The sequence below is a fragment of the Podarcis raffonei genome, chromosome 15 (assembly GCF_027172205.1).
Source record: "Podarcis raffonei isolate rPodRaf1 chromosome 15, rPodRaf1.pri, whole genome shotgun sequence".
Taxonomy (NCBI): domain Eukaryota; kingdom Metazoa; phylum Chordata; class Lepidosauria; order Squamata; family Lacertidae; genus Podarcis; species Podarcis raffonei.
The window spans coordinates 3914176-3926437 of record NC_070616.1 but is presented as its reverse complement, the minus strand read 5'-3'; the positions used below and the strand labels follow the sequence as shown (position 1 = coordinate 3926437).

At 49.2% G+C, this 12262-nt stretch overlaps 1 protein-coding gene across 1 annotated transcript in view; it reads right to left on the bottom strand.

The window, feature by feature from the left end:
• The window catches only part of DOC2B (double C2 domain beta), a 124188-nt gene that overhangs the window by 27767 nt on the left and 84159 nt on the right, over positions 1–12262 (bottom strand). Inside the window, exon 5 of the mRNA XM_053367862.1 lies at positions 1695–1821. Coding sequence (XP_053223837.1) covers positions 1695–1821 — 127 coding nt within the window. The remainder of the gene's footprint in view (positions 1–1694; positions 1822–12262) is intronic.

Sequence of the window (12262 nt, the reverse complement as noted above, 5' to 3'; positions counted from 1 at the left end):
TGCTGGTCTAAGAGCCAAATGTGGCCCTCTGGCCCTTCTCTCCAAACTCTCCCTTGGCTATTCCCTTCCCTGGCCCTGCTCAACATCCTCTTTGAGTGTTTTCATATCCTTCAAGAGTCCCGATTTCCCCGGGACATCTTGGAGTTACAGAAGATGTCAGGAGAGACCTTCCTCTCTGTAATTTTTTTGATGTTTACAAGGAACATTTCAGAGTTTCACCTCTCCAAAGAGAGCTCACAACATATTGAAAACATTGTGCATTTGACTCCTGGGTGAGCAGCAGGAAATTCAACCGGTCCAGCTCTCACCGCAGCACAGCAGTCGCCGTGGGACGCGAGGGAGGGAGCGGAAAGCAGCACCTGTTGGATTTCTGCCTGTTTCAAACCTCCTTTGGAAAACACGGGGCCTCCGCCAGGATGGTTGGGAAAGAAAATCTTCAATTTGTGCATAGACATGCTTGCTCCCTCGGTTCGCAGGGCACATATACATTTCCTCCTGCCCACAGCAACCTGCTGGCTGTCAGCCTGGTTTCAAGCAAACGACAATCTTGTTACTCCTTAGATCAAGCCAGGCTGCCCGCCTGCTCTTCCCAGGGGAGGAGAACACTTTTCCCTCCCACATGTTCCTCTCTTTCCCAGAATTGCTCATCAGCGGTTGATGAGCAGCTTGCAAACCTCGTCTCTCTCTTTCCTTCCTCAGTAGGGTTTTCTTTCCTCTCAGAGAGAGGCTTCCATCGGAATTCGAGTTGACAGGGCCTAACTTGGCAATGGGTAATTTTTTTTTGCAGAAAGAAAGAAAGGGGTAGGGTGTGGGGGAAGGCAAAGCTGTGAATTGCTTGGGCTGTGTGCAGAACATCTGGAACACCTGGTTCTTCCCCTCTAAACACAGAGCAAGATTCTAGCCCCCGTGGTTCTGAATTAAGGGCTGATAAGAAGTTGTCTTTCACTGACCGTTGGTCCGTCCAGCTTACTATGGTCTACATGGACTTGTGGTGGCTCTTCAGAGTTTCAGATGAACTAAGATTCTGTAATAGTTTGATCTAGGTTTGTAGGTCTTCAGCCTGTCAGTGCTGGATGCCCTGTCACAAAATCCTGTGCCGCTGAACCATATGCATGTTTACTCTTAAGTAAGCCTCACTGTGTTCATGGGGATTTGTTATCAGCACTACAGCCTGAGCTATTTACAGTGTATAAACCCAATGATTTACCGTCTTGCTAACCATACCTGTCAACGTTTCCCTTTTTTAAAGGGAAATTCCCTTATTCCGAATAGGATTCCTCGCAAGAAAAGGGAAAAGTTGACAGCTATGTTGCTAACAGTGCTGTGCTTTTCTAATGCCTGATTTACAATATACCGTATTTTTTTGCTCTATAAGGCTCACTTTTTCCCTCCTAAAAAGTAAGGGGAAATGTGTGTGTGTCTTATGGAGCAAATGCAGGCTGCGCAGCTATCCCAGAAGCCAGAACAGCAAGAGGGATTGCTGCTTTCACTGCACAGCGATCCCTCTTGCTGTTCTGGCTTCTGAGATTCAGAATATTTTTTTTCTTGTTTTCCTCCTCCCAAAACTAGGTGCGTCTTGTGGTCTGGTGCGTCTTATAGGGTGAAAAATACGGTAGATAGCTTTACCCGGCTGCAGATAGCCTATGTCGCGTTACCACCAGCTACCAGCGACGTGCTTTCCTAAACTTACTCACCGGCAGTTGCTTCTCCAGGCAGATGTAGAACTTCTTGGTCTGGTTGGGCTTTAGTTTCTTCAAAGGGATCCTCGTTTCTCCGATGAACTCGTTGTGGCGGAATTTGTCCTCATCGCAAACAGAAATTCTGAAAGAGACAACAGGGAAAGAGCAGAAAGGTGAATGGGCAGGTGGAATGGATTAGCCAGCCAGGGAAGTGTTGCAGTGGGGCCGGTCCTGCCATGAGGCAGAGGGGGCCATTGCGGCACACACCCAGAATACAAGACCCTCGTCTCGGCCTCACTGATGGAGTTCAAAGGAAAGCAGAGCAAGATGTCTGGCTGCAGGAGTTGCTGGAAGGAGGCATATATGGCGCCATCCAACTGCCTTCGGGACTCCACTCCGGATTTGTGTAGGGTTTATTCCTTAGCCTTATCTTCTCCCAAAGAGATCCCACAAGGTTTAGGGCATGGGTAGGCAAACTAAGGCCCAGGAGTCGGATCTGGCCCAGTCGCCTTCTAAATACGGCCCATGGAAGGTCCAGGAATCAGTGTGTTTTTACATAAGTAGAATGTGTGCTTTTATTTAAAATGCATCTCTGGGTTATTTATGGGGCATAGGAATTCGATAATTTTTTTCCCTTTCAAAATATAGTCCGGCCCCCCCCCACAAGGTCTGAGGGACAGTGGACTGGCCCCCTGCTGAAAAAGTTTGCTGACCCCTGGTTTAGGGTCAGAGTTTTCCTTCCCCTAGATAGGCTCCCTTCCCAGGTGGATGAGGCCCATCTGAAGGCTCAGCGAAGTATAGGGAAGTTTTTAATGTGTGACATTTTAATGTATTTTTAATCTTTGTTGGAAGCCGCCCAGAGTGGCTGGGGAAACTCAGCCAGATGGGCGGGGTACAAATAAATTATTATTATTATTATTATTATTATTATTATTATTATTATTATTATTAATTATCTGTTCCTCACTTCCCTCTACGGCATGTGCAGAAACAGCCTTCTTGACTGCGGGACCTGCTATGGCCTGTTGGAATGGGGGAAAGGTAATAATAAATAAATAAATGCTCACAAGAAGAAGCTATGGCAGAGGTAGGGACCCTTTTGCACCCCGAGAGCCATGTTTCCTTCCCAGTGACTTTCCGAGGGTCGCATGCCAGTGGTGGGAGGGGCCAAGAGCAAAGTGAATAAAGCAATGAATGTCCATTTTACCTTTCTACACACACACACACACACACACACACACACACACACACACACACACACTATTGTATCAACCATCCAGGCAGATAAGAGGCATTACTAGAGTTCTAGGACATACGGTATTTCTAGCCAGGCAAAAACACCCCAGGAAGGTGCGAAGCATGGCCAGTGAGGGGTGTGGCCTGTGGAGAGGGGTGTGGCCTAGGAGAGGGGGTGTGGCCTGGGGAGAGCCCCACAGGTTAGATAAAAAGGCCTGGATTTAGCCCCAGAGCTTGAGGTTCCCCACACCAAATAAATCACAAGCAGTTGCTGAAACTATTTTTTCCTTAAAAAAAATAATATCTAAGTGCATCGAACAACTTCCAGAAATTTCCAACACATTGGAAAGCTCTTAGCAGCAGAAAGGGGAGGGGAGCCTTTGCAATTGTCAAACCAGGACCAAGAATGTCTCTCGGGCAGCTGGCAACGTTTGGGTCCAGCTGCCCCTTTCTCCTGGTTGTCTCAAATTGGCGACAGCCGTGTGGGTGGTGAGAAAAGAGCGAGAGCGTCGCCCATTGAGTCCCTTTCGCAGACTGAGATGAAAGGGCTGCTCTCCGAGCTGGGGGGATCGTTTGGATGAGGGAGGCTGTCAGAATTTATTTTAATCACCGTGGCATAATGTTATTTCCCGGCCTGCCCCCCCTCACCAACTCAATGCGCCGAGTCTTGGGCCACAAAGCTCAGCACTAATGAGAGATGATTCAGTGTTACACCGAGCCCTGTGGTGAACGGCGGGTTTATTTTCCTGGAAGTTGGACAGTGACTGGCCTTGTTTCCCAGGGAAGTCTGGGAAGACGAAAGACCTTGTGAGAAGGAGCGCAAAGTAACAGGGAGTTGGGCAAATCGCCACATAGCTGTGGAACCTGCCAGCCTCACAGGGTAGTTGTGGGGAGAACCCCACTAGAAATAAACATGGGAACAAACGGATCCTGCTGGGTCAGACCAAAGGCCCGACACCCTGCCGTAACTGGGAGAACATTCTCTACCTTTCCAAATTTACCACCTGGAGACAAAGCTTTTCACGTAGGTCGTAAGTGGGCAGGTGAGGCCTCAATGCGTAAGTCGAACAAACTGAGCCTGGCTAATTCTGCAGGCACCTCTTAAAGACCACTTGGCCCTCTGTCTTTGGCAAGGATTTCTCAGCAAAGCTCTTTATCATCCTCTCCCACAAAGCCAAAGCAGATTCACAAAAGCTCTCGTTATTAGCTGGTGCTAAGGAGCCAGGGGAAAAAGACAGACAGACAGAAAGAAAGAAAGGAGAAGCAATTGAAAAGGACTAAGATAGTAGCCAGTAGAGACATCACAATGCCAACAAAGGTCCATATAGTCAAAGCTATGGTTTTCCCAGTAGTGATGTATAGAAATGAGAGCTGGACCATAAAGAAGGCTGATTGCTGAAGAATTGATGCTTTTGAATTATGGTGCTGGAGGAGACTCTTGAGAGTCCCATGGACTGCAAGAAGATCAAACCTCTCCATTCTTAAGGAAATCAGCCCTGAGTGCTCACTGGAAGGACAGATCCTGAAGCTGAGGCTCCAATACTTTGGCCACCTCATGAGAAGAGAAGACTCCCTGGAAAAGACCCTGATGTTGGGAAAGATGGAGGGCACAAGGAGAAGGGGACAACAGAGGACGAGATGGTGGGGCAGTGTTCTCAAAGCTACCAGCATGAGTTTGACCAAACTGCGGGAGGCAGTGGAAGACAGGAGTGCCTGGCATGCTCTGGTCCTGGGGGTCACAAAGAGTCGGACACGACTAAACGACTCAACAACAACAACAAAGATAGTAGCCAGCCACCAGGGCCAATTTGAATCTCACAAGGGGACACACACACACACACACACACACACACACACACACACACACACAAGACCTGCCAAAATGGGGCTTATTGGAGAACCTGAATGACTCGATACAAACGCGGGGAGACCTCTTACAAAAATTACAAGAAGTTTGCAGGCGTATATGTGAGAGAGAAGCCATTTGCAGAGGGGAAAGAACCACTCTGGATATTGGAGTGGCATTGTACCCTGCCTGGGAAAGCATTTATTAAATCAGGAGGTGAAGCACTTGCTGCGTAATTGACTTTTTATTTAGTTTGGACCAGGAGATGGAGATGGATAGGTTCTCCCTTGCACGGGGCCCGGCTCTGTCGTTGGGCAGAACGAACCGCCTGCTGCCTCAGGCGGCAGGTGCGGAGGGCCAGGCAGCAATGGAGGGCTGTGGGAGGCCTGAACTGTGTGTGCTTCATGGCCCAGCCTGTGTACTCATGTCAATCGCGGCTAGTCCTCTAGGGCAAACTGGGTGCCCTCAGCCAGCCTCTACCTGCCTGCCCTTCTCACTTACACCCAGCCCAGGGATGGCTCTGCCTGACAGCTTCTTCTTCCTGCATCTTTCTCCTTTCCTTTCCCTTTTAATTTGTATATCGCCTTTCTATATTACTACACGCAAGGCGGCTTACAAGCTGAAGAAACAACAATGATCACACACTTTATATAAACAATCTGATCCAACACAAAAAGTCACCATAAAATCATAACTTTGCAACAAACAACTTATATCAGATAATAAAGTAACATCTAATCGTCCACTAGAATATAATAGCGGCACAGTGAAATTAAATAGCAGCAAACGACAATTAAACAGAAATTCACTCTTAACAATTGCAATAGAGTATAATAAAGTATAATCGATAAAAATAGCAGCAACTCCCAATGCATAAAATATATACAAACCCCGTAAAAGGATCAATTTAGGAAACAAAGACACACAACTTATATAGGTGGCCATAGGGAGAGTCCCCGTGGTATGAGTTCCCCCACTCCCGACTGGGGTCACCTGCCTCTTCTGCTCGTTCAGATCCAGACCCTTTGACAAATCTGAGATTCCAACGTACGTCTCCAAAATGGGTCAGTGGAACTGCGCGATGCTCTTGGTAAGTAAGTCCTCTGTACCCTGTGGATAGGCTCCGGCTCGCTTCATCCACAGGCCTCCCTCTTACCATGACAGATTGTGGCATGGGCTCCCAACTCTGAAATTGTTGCCGGCTATGGCGCTGTGGCCTAAACCACAGAGCCTAGGGCTTGCCGATCAGAAGGTCAGTGGTTCGAATCCCCGCGACGGGGTGAGCTCCCATTGCTTGGTCCCTGCTCCTGCCAACCTAGCAGTTCGAAAGCACGTCAAAGTGCAAGTAGATAAATAGGTACCACTCCGGCAGGAAAGTAAACGGCGTTTCCATGCACTGCTCTGGTTCGCCAGAAGCGGCTTAGTCATTCTGGCCACATGACCTGGAAGCTGTACGCTGGCTCCCTCGGCCAATAAAGCGAGATGAGCGCCACAACCCCAGAGTCGGCCACGACTGGACCTAATGGTCAGGGGTCCCTTTACCTTTACCTATTTTCCCAAAGGGAAGACACTCATCAATTCCCAGATGGAGACTCGTCCCCCAAAGGATCATTCCCTCCCTAAGGCATACTCCTAGACTCCCGCTAACCTGTGTGCACAGGGGTGCATGGGTTGTCCTGTGTCTTCTGCAGGAAGCTAACAGATTTCATTTTATTTTATGTGCAGTTTGAGCACTCCACCTCCCTCCCATCCACCTCCATTGCCTGGGCCCATTCTCTGAAGACAACGAAGGGGTGCTTGTGTGCTTTTAATTCTCTTTTACAGAGGGTTTGTTTATTTCTGGACCTGTTAGCATCTTTCGCCAGAGTTCTCTGACCTCCCAATGCCCACCCCTTGAGGGAGAAGGACTCCCACTTACTTCCAGGTGGGACGTACCTGGAGATGGGGGGATGAGAGCAGGATGGAAGAGACACCCGCAAGACCTTTTTAAAACAGGAGAGAGGGCGGCGGTAGGAGGCTAATATAAAAGGAAGTGAAGACATGGGATGATAATAAAAAAACAGCAGTAACTTGAACAAAAGGAGCGGGAAATGGATTTTTCTTTATCTCTTTGAGTGTTCTCATCTGCCCTGGCTTTCTATAATGTTTATCGCCAATGTGGGAAGGAGGGTGCTAGCTTCTGCAGTGGGGTGGAAAGCAAGATAATAATAAAAAAGAGCAGTCTAAATCTCTAGAATTGGAGATGGTTTCAAGTGGGGTTCTCCCCTCGCCATCAAAATCAAGGCTGGCGGTGTGAACCTTCCCCGTCCCCAGGTCCTCCTTTATCTCTAGGACTTAAAATTGGGATTTTAGCTTCAGAACCCATCTGCAGCACGTTGGTGACTCTGACGTGCACATGTGTGTTTGTGTAGTGGGGGACACACACTACCCTGCAGCCCACAGGAAACATGCTTGCTTGATCATGGAGGCTCCATGCATAAAGTTGACATGAGCCCTGTGGAGATGCAGTGGAGGGGACGGTCAGATCCTGAGGAGGAACAAGAGAATCAAAGATTCTTGGAAGGTGATGGAGGCTTCTTCTTGCTGGGTCTCCTTTCGGATCCATTGGTTTGGGCCCTCCCCTCCAGAGCAGCAGAAAACAAGCTTGCTCCATCTTCCACTGACTGCCCTTCAGATAGCCAAAGGTGGCTACCATGTCTTCTCTTCTCTAGGCTGAACAAACCCAACTCCCTCAACCGTTCCTCATAAAGATGGAGAGAAAATCAAGGAGTTGGAGCTTGATGACTCCGGGTGCCAAGGGGGAGGTGAGACCAGGGGCCAAATAAATGTCTGAGCTGGAGGAGGAGGGGGCCAGTGATCAAGGGAGTCAGGTGCAGTATCCTGGGATGCCCAGGCAAATGGACAGAGAGGTCTTGTGTCCCTGGGCCTCAGTCAGTCAGGGACCTCCTGAAGTACAGCCAGCAGCATCACTTCCTGTCAGAAAGGGGCCACTTCCTGGGGAGGCACCTGAGAGTACACTGGATGGACAATGAGCTAGCAGCAACTCCATCTCCAAGGACACAGAGACACTACACAAACAAACCTTGCAGGTGCAACCCACTCACAAGAGTGCCAGTTTGCTTGTCCAATCCCCAAAAGCTTGTGAGACCATGAAGTCCAGACTATCTGCTGCACCACTGAATGTCACATCAGCAGCTGAAAAGGAGCGCATCTTGCCCAGGCCAAAGGACCACCTAGTTCAACACCCTGTTTCCCAATGCAGCTGGTCAGATGCCTCTAAGCAGCCCCTCCAAGTGTAGGGCAGGCAGAGGCATAGCAAGGTCAGGTGGTAACTGGTGCGGAAGTTTTTTGTCACACATTAAAAGAAGGGAAAAATAAGATACTTACTGCGGCGAGTGTTATTTTCTTGTTTATCTACTTAACATTGTGAGCATAAGCACTGAAAACTCCCCCCCCCCCCACTTTGTTCTCACATCCCACCTCTCTGTTAGAATTCCTGCTCCCTGATTGCAGTCATGGGATTGTTGTCTTTCACATGACGGTGAATGTTTTGACTCCACAGAGTGGGAAGTGACGGAGACAGGATGTTTGTGTTACTGTGTTCCACGAAGTGGGACTATTATCCTTTATTCTTTTTCTCTTTGCTGTCTGATGCTAGAAAGAGAGGGAGCCACGTTGCAGTGCTCTGCGTGTGTTTATATGTAAATAAAGTAGATTAGCCAAAATGCTGAGTTGCTGAGGTCTGTCACGCAACTGCGCAAACTCTGCGGATCCCTAAGTGTGTTGGTGTCTGTTGGCATCGGTCACTGTGATGTTCGAGCTGAAGAAAGCTAATGAAGCACCTGAACGATTGACCAGGAGGGAGAGAACATGCCAGTCGGGCATGTGTCTCTGCCAGGGTCCTACTCGAGTGTAGGCTGAACTCCTGACACTCTCCTCCTCTGCATTCCAGGGTTTGGGTCCTGAGTTGAGGGAACTTTCGCTTCTCTCCTTCCCTCCCCACTGCCCGCTTGTTTCCTCGCCTGCCTCCTTCCCGTCCTCTCCCTGTGTGATGGCCTGGGATTCAGACTCGGAAGCTGAACCTGAGGAATCCCAGCCTGCACAGGAGTCCCCGCCTCCAGAACCAGCTGAGCCGAGGCTGGGGCCTGAGCCTGAAGGGTCCTCACCTGTGCTGGGTCCTCAGGTGCAGGCACCAGCTGAGTCTGCTCTGGCTCCTGAGGTGATGGAGAACCCATTGCCTGCAGGTGCTCCACTCTTAGCCCCGTCAGGGGAAGGTGAGGTTGCCTCTGGGTCCGGTAACCCTCCAGCCTCTCCTGAGCTGCAGAGGCTCAGGGCAGAGAGGCGGAAGGAACTAAGTTCCCGCAGGAGGAGTGCTTGCCTCCAGGCCAGGAGAGGCGAGTCACCTGTGGACTGGGGCCGCCCTATGCCTCGGGGCAGATAAAAGCCAGCCAGCCCAGTCCCAGGTTGCGGGAGCAATATTGTTGCTAGCCTGTTCCTGCCTGCACCTTGTCCTGCTCTTCTGCCAGAGTTCCTGACCTCACCCGACTCCCTGCCTTGGACCCCACTTCAGCTTTGACAGACAGCCTCCATACCACACCCTCGACCTCAGACTGGACTTGGACCTTGCCGCACGGTTAGCCCTCGGGACCAGCACACCCTCCCTGCCTGCCTCCTCCAGCAGCCCGTCAAAATGAAGGGGGAAGGCTGCTGGCAAAGTGGCCCAGCTCCCCCCCTTCCCCTGACGGCTCGGGGTAGGTTTGGGGGTCGCAGGCGGGCGGTGCACCGAATGTCACTCCTCTCAGCGATTGCACCCGGGGCAAACCGTCCACACCGCACCCCCCTTCCTAGGCCTCTGGGGGCAGGTTGGCAACAGCCCTGATGGATAAGCGAGGCGATGACTTTGTGTTGAGATGCAGGGAGATGCTGCCGAGAAGTGCAACTCTTCCCCCCCCCCCCAAGATCTGTCCCCAAATTTCCCTCCAACTTCCCAGGGAAATTAAAACTCGTAATCCTTAAAGGCGCAAAGTCAATTACCTCTGAAGAGGAACTAACGATGGCTATCAACAGAAACTGGGCTAAGGGGGCAGCGGGTGGTGTAGGACGAGAGCAAGGGCAGAATGAGAATGCCCCCCCCAGCCCTTCTATTCCCCCCCCCCGAGGCTCTCAAGGACGGAGGATCATGTGTAGGTTATGGAGAGCATGGAAGTGAGTGCTAGAGGGGAAGCGTTGGGACATCCGCACAGCGGTGTGTTTTCTCAGGAAACGTCCATGCTCTAAGATGCCTCCTGTTTCTGCGCCATCAACAACTGTATGTGCCTTCTTCCCAGAATGCCTTGGGGCAACCTGAACCCTGCAAAACACCTAATTGAGGCTCCTTAGGATGCCTGTGACCTCCTCCAGCACTCCATCCTAAGACTACAGCAGGGGTGGGGAGGAAGTAGTCGATTTTGCAGGTTAGCACAGACCCATCTGAATTTTGTGATGCTGTATTCCGGCATGTAAAAAAATGCATGAAAGACTGAGCATATCGGGGGAAGAGTGCACAAACACACACACACGCACACGCACACACACACACTGGTACCTCGGGTTAAGAACTTAATTCATTCTGGAGGTCCGTTCTTAACCTGAAACTGTTCTTAACCTAAGGTACCACTTCTGCTAATGGGGCCTCCCGCTGCCGCCGTGCGATTTCTGTTCTCATCCTGAAGCAAAGTTCTTAACCCGAGGTACTACTTCCGGGTTAGCGGAGTCTGTAACCTGAAACGTCTGTAACCCGAGGTTATGCATTCTGTAAGGAGGAAATCGCGTGCCAAAAGGAGCACGAAGGCAAAATTGTGTACACGGATGGATATATTAATTAATGCACCTGCAAAACTGTGTATCACAAACGGATATGGAAATAAGGATAACTGTAAGGCTGGAAAAAGGACTCACTGACAGCAACCAAAATTCACTGAGAGTAGCCCATTCTTAGACTCAAAGCAGACACCGTCCACGGCTCCGAGATCAGCAAATGCTTACGCTTTCGCCCTCCCTTCCCTGCTGTGTTTTCTCTAACCATCTTCGCTGGATGAAAACTCCTGGAGAACCAGAAGCCACATTCTAGCTGGCTTCATAAAGGTATTGCTGCGGAGCTTGGCATTGTATTTTGATGGCCCCCCTGCAGCTGACTTTACTTGTCCTGCTTTTCGGTCTCTAAAACACGACCCTGGGGTTTAGCAGAAGTTCAGCAAGGGTTCTGCAACCATTTCCAGGTTGTGCCCTGAAGGCAAAAGGGGTCCCTGCATGCAGAAGCGGAGCAGGTCTGAGTCTAGTCAAAACTTGGAAGGTCTGGAGACTACCCCCCCAACCCCCCACACTCTGCAGGATCATGCCTAAACAGCCCATTCCAGACCAGCATCCTGTTCTCACAGTGGCTGACCAGGTGCCCACAAACAAGATCAGAGCGCAAGAGCAACACTCTCCCTTCCTGATTTTTCCAAAAACTGCTATTCTGAAGCATTACTGCTTCTGACCATGGAGGCAGTGCATAGCCATCATGGCTAGGAGCTACTGACAACTGTTCCTCCATGAAATTGTCCTGTCCTCTTTGAAATACATCCAGGTTTGTGACCATTGCTGAGTCCTGTGGAAGTGAGTTCCACAGGCTAACGACGCACTGCACTTTCTCTCCCCCCCGTCCTTTTAAAAAATATATATATACATTTTTATTAGTTTTTTAACATATCATTTTCAACAGTAATTAAACATACTTTTACACCTTATTCAATTTTTTTGACTTCCATCAGCCCTGTCTGAAAATTTTCCAATCTAATCTCTTAGTATGCATTTCTTATTTTCCTTATTACATTTCAAACTCATTACCAATATCTTTATCTTTTTCTACTTTGCAACACTTCGTTTATTTCTCCTTACAAAACTACTTGTAATCCTACTAGCGTTTGTTGATTACAGTTGCTCTTCAAATAATTCATATACTTCTTCCAATCTTTTGTAAATCTATGGTCCCGCAGGTTTCAAATCCTTCCTGTCATTTTGTCCAATTCTGCATAATCCATTAATTCCGTCTGCCATTCTTCTTTCGTCGGAATTTCTTCTTGCTTCCATTTCTGGGCTAACAGTACTCTTGCCGCAGTTGTTGCATATAAGAACAGTTTGACATCTTGTCTATTAATGTCTTGGCCTATAATACCAAGTAAAAATGCTTCTGGTTTTTTAAAGAATGTATATTTCAACATCTTTTTCATCTCATTATATATCATTTCCCAGAAGTCCCCCCCCCATCCTAAATCCTCTAACCTTCAGCTTCATTGGCTGCCCAGGAGGTCTAGTGTTATAGGAGAGGGAGAAAACCTTTTTTCTTTCCATTTTCTCCATGCCACGCATAATTGTACGAGTTTCTGTTGCGTCGCCCTGGGGGCAGAGTGCTGCCATCATGGCAAGTAGTCACTGATAGACCTACATTGGTTCCCAGTACGTTTCCAAGCACAATTCAAAG